General features: G+C 39.4%; 1 protein-coding gene across 2 annotated transcripts in view; it reads left to right on the forward strand.

The window, feature by feature from the left end:
• Positions 1-2,856, forward strand: part of foxp4 (forkhead box P4) — a 103,103-nt gene extending 100,247 nt beyond the window's left edge. For both annotated transcript variants that reach the window (XM_083971504.1, XM_083971505.1), the window contains 2 exons: positions 762-931; positions 2,351-2,856. In XM_083971504.1, coding sequence (XP_083827630.1) covers positions 762-931; positions 2,351-2,498 — 318 coding nt within the window. In that variant the 3' untranslated portion in view covers positions 2,499-2,856. The remainder of the gene's footprint in view (positions 1-761; positions 932-2,350) is intronic.
• Positions 2,857-15,979: the final 13,123 nt, after the last annotated feature.

The following is a 15,979-nucleotide window of genomic DNA, read 5'->3' on the forward strand; positions in this document are numbered from 1 at the left end:
GAGTACGAGCCACACAATGGGGGAAAGCACTGTGTATAAGTGCCCCCTAGTGGTTTGTGGAGTTCACTAACACGTTAGTGGAATCAAATGTGCTCCATGTGGAGGAGCTCTCATCAGTTCATTAAGTTAAACTCCATCATTCAACGTGGATTTGACTTTTTTATTACACTAGTTTTATGTCAGCTGGACTCACAAACACAGTCTGACTGTAGTTGAATGTATTACAGTCGAGGAAAGTTACATGTTTCAACATATTTAAAGGGGAACTATGCAAGTCTGGTCGCTTTTCCTCTGTGTTGCTAACCCTCCTCCCAGACATGTGCATTTGTTTTCAATGAAGCCAGTAAGAAAGAAACATAGAGCGGTGTAGGATGATGTTATATATCATAGTGTAGTCTTATCTGTCGTGAACAAGAGATTACGGTTACGGGGCTCAGAGACGAGAGCTGGGACAAGGTTACAAGGTTGTTTTTTCAGCCAAGAGACGCTAGGTGGAAGGCAGGAAGCCTCCATTCTCCCTGTAACAAGTTACAACTAATTTATTTAACCATCCAAAGCTGCTTCATTTAGGTAAAAATCCTGCATAGTTCCTCTTTAACTACTATAAGCTTTAGATAGCTTCCTCAGGAGACCAATTCACATGCCTACAACTGGCCACAGTGTGATCTAGCAAATTAATTATGATTTTGTATATGTGAGAATAACATACGTATTACAGCTTTGATTTAACATTGCACCTCTGTGTTCGTGTGTGTGTGTAGGCAGCTCTGGCAGAGAGCAGTCTGTCCTTGCTAAACAGCCCCAACCTGGTGGCCCCGTCTGCAGCCAGCCTCAACATGCTGCACGTGGGCCACGATGATGTCAGCTCCACCGTGGAGCAGGTCAACAGCAACGGCAGCTGCAGCCCCACGCTCAGCCCTCACCAGTACAGGTGTGTTCTCTCTCCATACGCACACACATACACACTAACACACTAATACACACAAGGACATGTGCTCCAGTATTCACTTAGCATATTAACAATTACTGTGTTCACAAAGGGCATCAGAGTGTATCAGACTGATCAGTGTATCGGTGTTGTCTACCGTCTAGATACAATAATGAAGATGTGATGGTGATGCTGATATTATTATTGTTATCTTTATGAAATATTACTGATCACAGAATCACTTACATTTAGTGTGAGACGATTCTGCACAACAGGATAATCTGAAAATCTGCAAATACAGTTCAAGAATGTCAGCACTGGTTTTACTGGACATTATGTTTGTAGGATGATGTTTGTGATGCTTTTCCACATGCAAAACAGAAATATCATCACTGAGGAGCTATTTTTATTATTATTAAGTGTAAAGAATCCGATTTTGGATTACATTTTTTGCACAATTTGATATTAAAATCGAAAAATAGCACTTAAATAACATGTTGCATCCTAAAAATTCATTACAGACATGTATGTGACCACATTATGATGTTTCACTGTTGAGCTTCGGATCAAAGTCAAAGTCAGCTTTATTGTCAATTCCACAATATGTACAGGACATAAAGAGAATCGAAATTGTGTTTCTCTCACACCCTTGGTGCAGACAGTAAATAAACCAACAGTAAACATTAAAAAACAAAAACAATAAAACAATCTGCATCTAAAATACCAATCTAGATTAAAAATAGATATATAACTGGGAGCATATAAAAGAACTAAGCTAAGCTAATAGAAGGCACAATAGTACTGCCCTACAAAGGCAAAGTGCAGTATCTGCATTTTTTCTTCTTCTTTTTTTTGACCAATCAAAAGAGTGGCATATTCTCATCAATCTGGTATAATTTGATATTGGTACTGCTAACATTTCCAGAGTTATTGGGCTTTTTATTTTGCTGTCCATCCAAAAAAGCACTGTGAAACCACGGCAAAGTGCAGTGTCTGTAGCTAATACCAAGGCAAAGTGCAGTATATGCACCAAAACCAAGGCAAAAGTGCAGTATCTGCCATAAAACTGTCAAAATTGGTCAGAAAGACAAACTACAAAATACATTTAATTCAGTCCACCTTTATCTAATCAATTACAGACTTGGTAGTTATTCATAATTTGATGCTTAAACCTGACAATGAAAAACACAAAAAGCTGTTTTTCACACTTTGCCTTTGTAGCAGCAGCAGCAGCAATAGTAAATGCAAAAGAATCACAGTAATGCAAGTATTATCATATGCCACATCCCCCCTCCTAAAACCTCAGCAAATCACAATGCACCATCTCCATCATCAGCATATTGTGGCAGCAGATTCATTACATAAAGTCTGATCTTGGCCTCTTCCGTTAAAGCCCTGACCTCGGTCCTCTGTCCCCTGCAGCCACCAGGTGCATGTGAAGGAGGAGCCCACCGAGCTGGAGGAGGACAGTCGGCCCGTCTCCCTCCTGGCCGGCGTCACACACAGCCTGCCATTGCCGAGCGACGAGCGCGACCTGGAGGAGGATCTTCCCACCGAGGATCTGGAGTAAGGACAAAGATCCCCGACGGACCGGATTTCGTCAGGCCAGGCGTGAAAAAGAGGAGAAAACAAGATAGCTACAGTACACTTACAAGAAAAGAGAGAAGAGAAGAGAAAAAAGAGAAAGTTGTTTTTTCGTTTTTTTTTTTTCGTTGTTGTTTCTAAGAAAAATGCAAAGCAACCAAGGATGACGATGAGAAAAAACTCCAAACAGGGTTTTAGAAGAAACCTCCGTTACTTTCAAACGCAAAAACCTACGTATGGACTATGGAGCACTTGCTTTTACCTCCATGTGTTTCTTTTTTCCAACACTTGGCTCAGAGGTGTAACACCACTTTAAAAAAAATGCATACATACACAACTCACACAAACACGCACACAGACACACTCATTCACCTGTCAAACCATGTTTCGTTCTCTTCTCCCTCCTTCCTCCCTGCCTCCCCCCGCTCCTCCCCCCCCATCGGCCTCCATGTAGAGACCCCCGGAGGCATTTCCTCCTCTTCCTCCTCCTCACTGTTGTCTCGGGCTGCCTGGCTTTAGCCGTCTGTGTCCCATCATCAGCTGAGAAGACACACAATTTTTTCATTTTTTTTTCTTTTTTTTTCTGTTTTTGTCGTTGTTGTGTGTGGGTGTTAGACGGACAAAAAGACACACAGGATCATGTGTATATAGATCTGGAGCAGTCATCATCAGGGGCTGTGCAGTATACCTCCCCCCTCCCCCTCCCCTTCCCCCCCAACTTCTTTGAGTCAATCACTTGCTTTTTTTAAAATTTTGTTTTCTTCGATTTGATTGAGATGAAACTGTTGGGCTTCGAGATGGGAAGGAAGGAAGAAAGGAAGCAAGGAAGGAAGGAAGGAAGAGTGCTTTTAATAAAGATTACCTCCAACAGGGCTCCAACACTTCCTCTCTGCCCAAACTTCTGCCCCCCTAGCCCCCCACACCCCTACCCCCCCAGCAAAGACACTTAGTGACGGACATCTTTTAAAACTCTTTGCTTCTAAGTGAGATAAAAAAACAAGAAGACATTTTCCTATTTCCTACCCCACCTCCATCCCCTCTTCCATCCCCTCCCCCTGGAAAAAAAGAACGCAGGAATAATAGTCGGACCCTTCGGTGCTGTCCTTCTCCTCTCCTCTGTGCTGCTGCAAATGGAGGGATGAGCTTGGAACACTTTCGGAACGAGAAGAGAGGGGGCAGAGGGAAAAGAAGGAGGAAGCATCTACAGAAATATTGTGACTTAAAAAAAAAAAAAAGAAAAAGAAAACTGTTGATTATGGAATATAACAAGAAAAAAATGTGTGGTAGCTTTTGTCATTTCTTTTTTTTTTCTTCCTCTTCTTTTTTTTTATCTGACGTTATGTTGATGATTGTTTGATTTTTTTTTTTTTTTTTTTTTTTTTTGGAGGATCAATATTTCCATGGTGGCGTTCTTGGTTTCGACATTTTCGACCTTTTTCTAACGATGCTGTTTTTGTTTTGTGTATTGTAAGTTGTTTGATTTACTCTGGTTGTTCACACCATTCCAAATAAGTATTGGCAAAAGAAAGAAAGAAGAGAAGAAAGCGCAGTATTGTCCCAAATTGTGATACCCGACCCCCCCTGTCCTCCCCCCGTCCCCTTCCTGTCCCAAGTGTAGCAGGCAAGAAATTTGGAAATAGCACTTAAAGTTGCCATTATCCAGACAGATTTATTTAACGGTTGATTTTTTTTTCTTTTCTCTCTCATTCACTTGTTTTTCAGTTGTGTATTTTAGTTGAGAAATATCAGTAATGCTTTAAAAAAAAAAAAAAGATATATATTATTACTGCAGTCAGAGAATACCTCATCCCACAAAGGTTCCACCTGGAACTGTGTCCAAATTGATTATTAAGATAATAAAAGGGGGGAATTCTTTCTGTGGGACACCAAAATGATGTGGCAACTCTGCTCAGCTTCAGATTCAAAGCTCTATGGTTGTAATAGTTACTGTGTAGAAGCTATCTGCAATTCACTGTGTGAGTTTGTGTTAAAGGAATAGCACGTGAGATTTATTTTGTTTAGTTTTTTCGTTTAGTTTTTGTTTTCCGTGAGCATAAAAAGCATTACTTTTCTCTACAGTGCCATACCAAATTTTAACATTTATTTTAATCTGTTATCTGCTTATTCCCATTTTATTTTTGTTACAGGTAACCAAAGAAATATGTAGAAAACCAAAAACCCTGTAGTTTATTTTTTGCCCTTTTTGAGTTTCTTATATATATTTTTTGTTTTTCCTTCTTGAAGAACTGGCCAAAAGACAACAAACCAGGAGTTTGAATTCTTCTTCTTATTGTATTCATATAACTATTGTGTTGAAATTATACATGACTTTACAGTGCTGACCATTCCAAAAACCAAAGTGTGTAAAGCAAACTCGAATTTGGAAGACATCAAAGCTTTTTACATGATAAGTGGTTACGAATGACTCACATTAGGTATGAGGCCAAAAAAAAACAACCTAGTATTAACAAACCTCGCACAGTTCCTCTAAAAAAACAAAAAAAGAAAGAGTAAAAAGCACTTAGAGGTGAAACTCTCCCACACTCAGGCTGAAAACTGTGTTTCAAACACAAACCCTAGGACCGGCCCCCACTTTCAGGCATTCGAACACATCGTAACTTTTATAAATCCGAAGATGCCAACAAAAAAAAAAGAGAGGATAAACAGAACGAAACACTCGGCTTTACAAGATATTTTCTGGTGCTGTTGAAAACAAAAAAAGAAAGAGTTAAAGCTCGTAATGTGTGTGTAGTATTTACAGGAAGAGGAAGTCACATCTTTGACCAGGGAGTAGTAAATCCAAATATCTATGAATATTACAACAAAGAGGGAACAAACTTAAAAACTACGATACCAACTATACCAATGTTAAGAGGAAAATATAAAAAAAACAAAAAACAACCAAGGGACATCATGTAATTCAAAGTTGGGTTCAACATTTTCATACTTTTTGTCAAAAACTATGTGACAAGTTTTTTTTTATTTAACGGAAAGAACCTTTCTGGTGACTTTGTGTTCAAACGGGACTGTTTCCTGTCACATTAGAGACTGATTTCTAACAAAAGTACAAAGTGGCAGACAGACATCTTGAAACGAGATAAAAAACCAAAAATAACACTACCTCCTTTTTCGAAACAGTTCAACCAACACATAGCCAATGGGAGACTGAACTCTCTTAAATACCTTTTTTTTTCTCTCTCTCTCTCTCTTTCTCTCTCTCTCTCTCCATTCTTCCTCGATGATGATGATGAATATGATGATGATGATAATAATAATGATGAATGCCAAAATTGTGTTACACTTACTGTATGACTGACCAACCAACCAACCAACCAACCAACAACAAAAAAGGAAAAAAAAAACACACAAAAAGCTACAAAAAAAAAAAAAAAAAACGCTATTTGGTGATCCGGACTCACTCCCCAACACATCTGCTTGAGCCCAAAAAAAAAAAACATAAAAAACCAACAAACATAAAGAGACGTTTTCACTTTCCATGGATTTAAAAATGACTACCTCTCCTTAAACCACATCTAAAGCACTCTATGTCTTGAAGTGTGTTGTGAAGTGCTTGCTATATATGAGAAGTTTTCTATCAGCTGACCGTTATTCCTGCACACGATCGATTCGCACTGAGCTCTCTATACGTGAACAGCCTCACTCTCTCTGTGTGACTGTATTAACGTGTGCATTATTATTAATGATGATCTCTCTTTGAGGACCAATGAGGAACTTTGGTCGTTAAATGGCTTAAATGTGGTGTTTTGCAGGGAGCTGGTTGTTGTTAGGGTGTAAAAACGATGGGCAGAGTATATCAGTGCCACCAGAACACACACACACACACACACACACATACATGTTAATATAAAGGAAGCATAGAAGAAGCAGGGCTATGGGTTAGTGCAAACAGAGGCTCTGACCATCCAGATATCCAAAGACCCACAACACAGCAGTAACCCCCTTTTGCCAAAACACCCGCAGAGACGCTGAGAAGAGCAACACACACTTAACGAAAACTCATCACTACTACTACTACTACTTCTAGTAATATCCAAAACCAAGAGGAACTGCTGCATACAGTACATAGATGATCTCTGACTTGTGCTTTAAGGTACACCTGTAAACAAAGCTGTTTTATAAAGATGTAGATTGTTCACAGGTCGCCATGTAACACTTCTGTTTTGTTCTTTTTGTTTCGTTTTTCTCTCCAGCTTGGCATAACATGATGTATTCTTGTATATTAATGCTTGACTTATCTCTCCAGGGCATTCTTTCCCATTTTTGTCCTTTTGATTTTTTTTTTCTCCTCTTCTATGTTTTTGGGGTTTGTCTGTTTTTTTTTCTCTCTCTCTCTCTTTTTCTCTCTTTCTCTCTCTGCACCTGTTTAGCTATTGTAAAGCTTTCAGCTCTGATTCCTATACTGTACTGCTAATGCTGAAGTATATGTATTTATCATATTAAGTGCTGCAGGTATCTTGGTTTTTAATAGTTTTGTTTTTGTTTTGTTTCATTTCCATTTTTTTTCAGTTCTTCATAAAACGTCTGGGACGCTGATTTTTTAAGTGTATTATCTCTCTCTCTAAAAAAAAAAAAGTAAAAGAATAAAAGTTAGATCAGTGGTTTAGGTAACACCTGTTTGTATATTTATCTTAGCTAGGTCTATTTTGATACTTTTTTGTCTCTGTACTGCATTTATGCATTTTTAAGGAAAGAAAAAAACAAATGGAAAACAAACTAAAAAGTTACTTCATTATGTATTGATACCTCAGAAGGACTTTTTCTCAAAGACAGGACCAAAACCTCCAAAAAGAAAAAGAGAAAGAGGAAAAAAATGTAAGAATATGTAGCCCCCCCCCCCTCTCTTGCTTTAAAAAAATGCAGAGCTCTAGAAAGGTATTACTGTTGGTCCTTTCAGGTGCCAATAAGTGTCCCAGTTCCCTGTTACCCCCCCCCCCCCCTCCTCCCTCTGACCCCTGTGACCCCTGTCATTCCTGTACTGAACTCCGACACGCAGAGCTGTCAATCATCTGCAAGGGCGCCCATATTGGGGGGCAGATCAAAAAAAAAAAGCAGATCAAAGACTGACACTGTTGCATTTTTGATACTCCTCCTCCTCTTGCGTCGCTGTCGTCGTCGTCGTCATTGTCGTCGCCGTCGTCGTCGTCGTAGTCTCCAATACCAAAATGTGGAAACGGCCCCTCAGAGATGCAGCTCATCCTCTGACTACCAAAGGCGTTGATTGCGAGCAAAACATTGCTAAGTCCAAAACTCCTTAGAAACTGTAAAAACCAAACTGTAACCAAAACCAATGCCACAACCTTTAACCAAACAAAAACCAAGCTACTTCCAAAACTCTCCATCGACTTCACTGATCACCTTTAACCTTTTTGGCTGTTATCTCTCTCTCTCCTATTACGTCCTCCACGTATTGGTGTTTTTTGGGCGGGGGGAACCGGTTCCCTGCATCCTATATTGGCTGGGCTGACGGGCGAGTGACTCAAAAGGATGACGCAAAAGGTCCTGACGTTACTGTGTGTGTGTGCGATTGGACAGTTCTGAGGTGTCACGCGAGGGGGAAGGGACTCTCAAAGTGGAGCATTGCCTGATGGTATTATCAAGTAGACAGCCAGAATCCAATGGAACTACCACTTCAGCTCTCCTCTGGTTAAACCTTAGGAACGTGTGTACATTTTCAGCAGTGACTCTCTCTGTATTGTTTCTTAGTTTCAGTTTACCTGCTTACCTCTCTTTATCCTTTGGTTTTTTTTGTTTTGTTTTGTTTTGTTTTTGTTTTTTTGTTTTATTTTTTGGTTCTGTTTCTTTGTTATTTGAAAGTGTGACCCGAGGAAGAGGCGGGGCTAAGGGGGACTGGGTGGTGGCTTTAGACAAGACAAGTGGTGAGCCCAGCCCTCTGACCTTCCAACCCCGGGAAGCCATGTAATGCCAGTCACTGCCCTTTCCTTCATGCTGTATAAAAAAAACACACACATATATCTGTGTATTTGTAACCTGAATCTTCTTGTGTCTGTCCATGCAGACAATAAAAAAACTGTACAGTAGGTCTAGTTGCATGTAATCTGTACTAATTATTGACAATGGCATTATAAAATGCAATAAAATACTTATTACACTGTCCGACGCTGCGTCCTTGTTTTGTTCTCAAGCTCATACAGAAACAGTGGAGGAAAATACTCTGAAGGCTACCATCCACTTCTTAATTAAATATTAATACTTGTTATGTAAGTGCTCCACTCTTGCAGTTTCTAACTACTATAATTAAGGAAAACCAATCAAGAAAACTACTGGAATGAGACTAAATGTTTTAGGAAAATGTTCTCTTAACGTCCTGTTGAGTCATATTATGCAGGTAAAACAATATTAAAAAATTACAGTTTAATCTCAAAATGACCAAATGTCTGTTTTTTAAATTATGTCCAACGGAAACATATTTAATGCAGGCACTTAATTTGAGAAATTATATAGAGATATCTATATATTTAATTACATTAACACTCGAGTAACAATAAACTGTTAATTTATCATTTAAAATTGCATGTTTCATTGAAAAATGTGATTTCTACTATTAGAAAAATGACAGCCATTGTCTCACATTGCTTAAGGGTGGAGGACTCATTATGAGTGGAGTTCTCATGAGGACAGGTTATTACCAATAGCACACTGATAAATTGCTTTTTAGCACTCTTGATAGTTATGGTCCTGCAGAGTTTTTAGTTCATTTATCGACTGGTTCCCATGGCGACATCACAGAACATTGAAAACCTCATTACTGGTTAGCCTGTACCGGTTCAGAGGTTGGTCGGCCCGTCTTGTCTCCTCCTCCGCTCCTGCAGGACCTTTTCCCTTCCCTTCCCAGGGGTCAGCATGTGTTGTGATGCAGAGAGTGGCCACCAGGAGGAGTAAACAAACCGGACAACACAAGCAGCATCTTATAAACACACAAACATCAGTAGTGTTGGTCCACTGACGAGGTCCCACCAACAGGGTGGGCCAGAGAGTGCAGAACAGCTGAGCACCGACTGTGAACCGTGAGTGAGTGGTGGAGTTTTATAACAGGAGGAGGAACACAGGTCCCAGAGATCTCAATAGATTCAAGTATTCACACTGTTTTTTTTTTTCTTTTTGACTTTTTATGTTTAGGTTTTAGGTTTATTTATTTAGCACACATTTATATTTAATGGTGCAAGGAGGGAACGAAGCCGATCGGCTTGTACTGTACATAAGTTCCACCCCTGTCACAAATTACAACAAGACAAATTTCTATGGCTAACAAATAAAAAGGAGATAAAGTGCATACATAATCAACGTTATATGAGCAAAATGAGAAAAAATGAAGAGATAAAGAACAAAGTAATCAGTAACAAATAGAGACATTAGAAATAAGGTACAAAAAATTCATAGATTGAAATCATAAAAAGACAGAGTAAGGATGTGGGATATGGAGAGAGCGGCAAATTCAAGAAAAGTCAAGATGTATTTTAGCTGCTTTTTAAAGAGTGAATAGGAAGATATGGATCTTAGCGAAGGAGGTAGTCCATTCCAAAACATAGGACCTCTATATGACATACTAAACTGATGGTGTGATCTGCGGGTAAAGGGTAAATATAGAGTGAGATTATTACTGTGTCTAGTACGGTGAGAATGTACATTATGAGTGAAGGTGAAGATATTTTGAAAAGTGACAGGGAGATCTTGGTTCCTGTAAATAAACTTGTGAATAAACAAACAAATCAGATAGTTATTCAGTTTGTGACTTGGTAGAAGAGAATACTTTGTGAATAGTGGTGTTATGTTGCAGCCTCACTGTGAAATTAGAAAAGAAATCATTGTTTTCCTTTATCAATCTACCGATATAATGACTCATCCCATAAGTGACAAGGTGAAAATGGAAATTTGCAAGTTTATTATGAAGGGGAAATTGAATATTCAGACCATCCTTGAGATATTTTTTACACCTTTATTAGACATGATTTGGAGACACACCTGTTTATATGAGGTGACAATAAGTACATGAGAGGAAAAAACAACCATAATGAGGAAGGAACTACCAGAGCTCACACACAGCCCTGTGTCAAAGCACTGATCTGGAGGAAGCTAAAATATATGAAGGTCTCAAAGAGAGCAGTGGCCTCCAAAATACTTCAACTGAAGAAGTTTGGATGACCCAGGATCGCTTGGTCAAACTGAACAATCAGGGAAGAAGAGCCTTGAGAGAAGTGGGAAGCATCTGAGCTGAATTTCAAGTGTCATAGCAAAGCATCTGAATACCTCGGTCAATGTGATACCTCAGATACATTTGCAAAAATTTTGACTAAGTAAAAAAACAAATATACATCAGGGTCTGAACACTTTCTGAACGCACCTATCTGCACTTTTTTGTGTTCATTCCCATCCTCCATTTTTGTTCCTTCTCCTTCCTTACCTTACCTGTCTCTGTCTTCCTCCCAGGTTTGGTTCATGCCCTACAGCTTATCTTTAAACCTCTGCTGCGCTGCACCATGGATTGTGTTGCCACAGGAAGCAAAAGAGAAAAAAAATGGAAACTGGCTGAGTGTCTTTTGGAAAGTTGAAACTTTGTTTAATCTTGTGCTTTTAGCGAACTTCTCCGTTAGTCAGCTGGGAGGAAACTCACTCTTGACGCTTAAATCCCTGTGACATTTGGTTCTGGGAGAGACCCCATCCTAAGCCTATTACAGACACACATGCATGCAGACACAGACACACACACACACACACACAGACAAGCACACATGCAGAAAGAAACACACACACACTGGCATGCACACATCATGAATACTAAGCAGAAACTTAGTACCATATACTTGTACAAGGTGAGCCAGGGTGCAGAGCAACACACAAAGAGGTTATTCTTGGCGTGGCACAGTGGTGTTTGGCATAAACCTGAGGCTGAAGCTATGAATATATTTCTTAATGCTCATCTGGACACACCGAGCTTTAGGTGTATGTGTGTGTGTGTGCACGAGAATGTATGTTTGCAACCGTGTTTTTATGTGTGTGAAGACGGATTTGGACACACGGTTGTGTATCTGTATCTGTATCTGTTCCCTGTGCATGTGCATAGGCTTTTGATGCTAAAATCAATATTCGTGTGTGTATGTGTGTGTGATTGGGTGTGTGTGTGTGTGTGTGTGTGTGTGTGTGTGTGTGTGTGTGTGTGTGTGTGGGTGGGTGGGTGTGGAGGTGCTGCTAGTCCCAGCAGCTTGGAGAGCAGAGCACTGAGGTCCAGGCAGACCCTATGAGTCACAAAATAAATTTACTGAGAGCCATGCTGACATCTCTCTCCGTCTCTCCCTCGTTCACTCACTCTGTCATCCTCCCTCTCCCCTCTTCTTCTTCTCCTTCTTCCTCTTCTTCCCCTCCGTGTCTGTGGCTGCGTGCGTTCACATGGATTTGCTTATTCAGTCTAATGAGCTGAAACTCCCTCTCCCTCTCTCTCTCTGTCCTCAGTCTACATGCAAATGGTCTGTTGAAGGCTACAAGTAAACACCCAGGCATTCATATACTGTAGTAAAACGCTCAGTTTGGCCCAGTGCACTGAAGAAAAAGAAAAAGAAGATTTACTTATAAAAGTATCAAGCGCAGGATTCAATCATGCAAACTTTGTAATAGGTCTAATGTTGATTGGAGCAGCATGGATCAACTAAACTGTAAACATTTGATCAAATTGATTCAATGAAATAAAAAGCTTAAAATCGTGTCTTCTGTTGGTCTCATTGATCGGGGCTGTATTGGACATATTAATAATAACTTGCAAAACTCCAGTGAGAGAAATCTGAACTTCATTGGGCAGTGGTATCTGCATTTTTTTTTTTTTTTTGGTGCATTAAAAGTGAAAATAACGCCATTTAAATAAACAGTATAAAACCACTACATTTCTGCTTTGTGTTGACCTCTGAAACATGTCTTCACTACAAAATCCTGTCCATAAGTTATTTTGATGAAGTGAGTATAAAGGTTAACTTAAACAGAGTTTGTAATTTGAGGATTAGAGAAGTTATTAAAGAGAGTTATTAAAGAGAGTCTCCAGGATCCAGGTGAATCATTCATTCTAAAAAATGTCATAAAATGTCTTTTTTATCATCTGTTCCATAAAGAATACAAATAAAGACAATTTATTATGATATTAAATGGTTGATTAAACAGCAGATGTTTGGCATTTATGCATGAAAAATTGGGCTTATGTTGCAAATTGATTATCAAAGCTGTTGGGATTAGTTTAACTCATTAATTGATCAATCCCTTTAATTGTTTTTTTCAGCACTTAATTGCCTTAATAAAGTATATATAAACTGGTCGATTCATCTGTTTGGACTGAATCACGCTGTAAAACTTTTTTTTTTTTTACCCACAATGACTCGAAAGAAGCTGAAACGCAGCAGAGAAATCACCAGATCTGGAAAACAAAAAAACAAAAACAGGAAGAGGAGTTATCAATGCAAAAGAAAAAAAAACTACAGAACTGATCAGATGTGAGAGTGAGAGCAACATCAGAACTGAACAAACACTGGGTCATTGTTTAAAATAAATAAATAAAAAAATCCTCCTATTGTTGTTGTCTCACAGGTATCTGTATCTCTGTTTCCTCTGAGACTCCATGTGTGGCAGAGAGAGAGAGAGAGAGAGAGAGAGAGAGAGAGAGAGAGAGAGAGAGAGAGAGAGGGAGGGATAGAGAGAGAGAGAGAGAGAGAGAGAGAGCGAGGGCCCCAGCTACAGAACAAAAGCATCTTTGTGAGTGATTGGAACCACATTTTCACCCTCCTCCCTCTCTCTCTCTCTTCTCTCTCCTCTACTCCCTCTCCCAGTCACACCAGCCTGCTGCTCAAAACCACTGAAACAATCAGCGTCAAAAGTTTAGAATAATACTCAGAGACGGTCTCAGCAGAAGATCTGTGTGTGTGTGTGTGTGTCTCCAGTTTCACATCTCTGCGAACACACACCTACACACACAAACACACTCTGTTCTCACATACTCTTTCACTCTCTCTCTCTCTCTCTCTCTCTGCTTCTGTCTGGACTCTCAACCCTTTTTCAATCTCCACATTTACTCCCCCACCCACCCCTCCCTCCTCCCTGTCTGCCCCTCCCACCCTGCTCGTCTGCTGATCTGATGCTGCATGGCTCAGGTCTTATGTATTAGTGCATTCTGTCAATTTTTTAAAAAATATTATGGTCATTTTGTCACTTACGTCCTATTGCAATGATTTTAATACTGTATCTGCTCCAGCTTTACCTGCCCAGGGACTACAGGCGGAAATTAGCAATTGTTGCTATAACCTGGCTCAAAGCATCTCTTTTTGTTTTACAAGATTAATGTTTTTTGTGCATTGTCCCTGTTTAAGATAAATAAATTAATTCATTAATTCATCTGGATCTGGATCTGTATCTGTATCTGGATCTGGATCTGGATCTGAGATGTGGCATCTCAATGTTGAGTTGTTGAGTTGAGATTACTTTATTTATCCCATAGGGCAATTCTGTTTCTACAGTTGACCATTGCAACACATTCATATGCACAAGCATTCATACAAGTGAGGAGGAAATGCGAGACAGTGCAAATAGAGACCAGGTAAGATAAAAAAGTACAATAAGTATAATAAATACATAAATAGGGCAATATACAATAAAAAAGAAACACGTTGTCAACAACAATACAGCTTCAAGCCAGCTCAGCAACAAAAGACCTAGAATAGCGATTGGTCTTCCAGAGAGGCTGCATGTACTGTAACGCCGACCTGATGGCATCGAGGTAAATTCATGCCGCCCGGTGCTGGGTGGCTGCAGGAGGCAGAAACCTGTTCTCTCTCTGCTGCTGGGCGTCAGTGGACTGGAAAGCTCTCCAGCCTCTGAAGCCTCCGAGGCCCGAGCCAGACAAAGAGCAGGTCTACGTGCTGAGAGAGAGAGAGACTGCACTGCTTTAACTGTAGTGAAACATGACAAGATTGACTTGGTGAAGCAGACCTGTGCAAATGATCACAAATTCTGCCATTAAGGTGCTGACAATGCAGCTTTTCTGTATTAGTCAGTCTTTCTTTCTGTCTTTCTTTGCGGATAGGGAAGAGAAAAGGGTTTTCTATGGAGTTTTTCCTCAGTCGATGTGAAGGTCTAAGGGCAGAGGATGTTGTTATGATGCCATGTAAAACCCTTTGAGACAAACTATTTGTAAAAAACGGGCTATACAAATAAAATTGCCTTGCCTGTAGCTGAGCTGTTTGATCATCTATAGCACAATAGAATAAACTTGTTGATAGGAAGAAAGGGCAAATATTAAATGTAAGAGAAAGAAAGAAAGAAAGAAAGAAAGAAAGAAAGAAAGAAAGAAAGAAAGAAAGAAAGAAAGAAAGAAAGAAAGAAAGAAAGAAAGAAAAAGAAAGAAAGAAAGAAAAGCTGGGCTGGCTCAGCTGAGGTTGTAAAATGTGGCACAAAAGAATAACTAAAGTTGTTGACATTATTGAATAATATGAAATCAAATTCTATTTAATTTCAATGATGCACATGTTTTTATTTAATATCAACAAGTTTATTTTATTGTGCTACAGTACAGCCCAGCTAAGATAAGATAAAGTAAGAATAAGATAAGAATGGCTTTATTAATCCTGAATGGTAATTCATTTGCTGTCCAGCGAAGAAAGAAAGAAAGAAAGAAAGAAAGAAAGAAAGAAAGAAAGAAAGAAAGAAAGAAAGAAAGAAAGAAAGAAAGAAAGAAAGAAAGGACACCAGACTGTTCATTATTAGAAGCTGGTTTGATAGCACTGTTGGAAGTGAGGAATGTGGAAGGATGTTGCCATATTCATACACTCAGTGCTGCAAAGTGTCCCTGTTCACCTTTACAGGAAGCCGTCGATCAGAACCAGAACAAAGACGAGCATTGAATGCACCACAGATCAAATGTGTTTACACAAGGTTTGATAAAGTTAATGCTGACTACTACCTGTGAATTTAAGTAATAGAAATGAAAGCTTTCAGACCTGGCTGCAGAAAGTCTTGACTGATGAAGCGGGTTTGAGTCCGGAGGAGCGGAAGTACAGTAAGAGGATCTTTTCAGGAAGGTGATAACAAGTCCACTCTCATTGTTCAGAGCTGGGAAAGATGGGGAGACTGAAGCTTGTACAAATACACAAGAATTTAATGTAGCAACGATCTAATATCAACAATCTGCAGGCTCTTTTGAAGCTTTTATTTGGTTTATTATTGCAGGGTGTTCTGTTGTGGAGAGATCTGATTTTTTTTTTTTTTTTTTTAATGAATAGGAATTTCCTCATTAACACATTTAACACATAGCGATCTCGTGAAGTAGCTAAAATGAACCCTCAATTTAAATTTCGGGTAGTGCTCTTGTTCGGCTGTGTTAAAAAAAAAACCCTACAGTAAATGGCAGACTGGTTAAGTTATGCGTGTGAAGAAGCAGCAGGGAGGGCAACTCTTCAAAAT

The sequence above is a fragment of the Trachurus trachurus genome (genome assembly GCF_905171665.1).
Source record: "Trachurus trachurus genome assembly, chromosome: 5".
NCBI classification, from domain to species: Eukaryota; Metazoa; Chordata; class Actinopteri; order Carangiformes; family Carangidae; genus Trachurus; species Trachurus trachurus.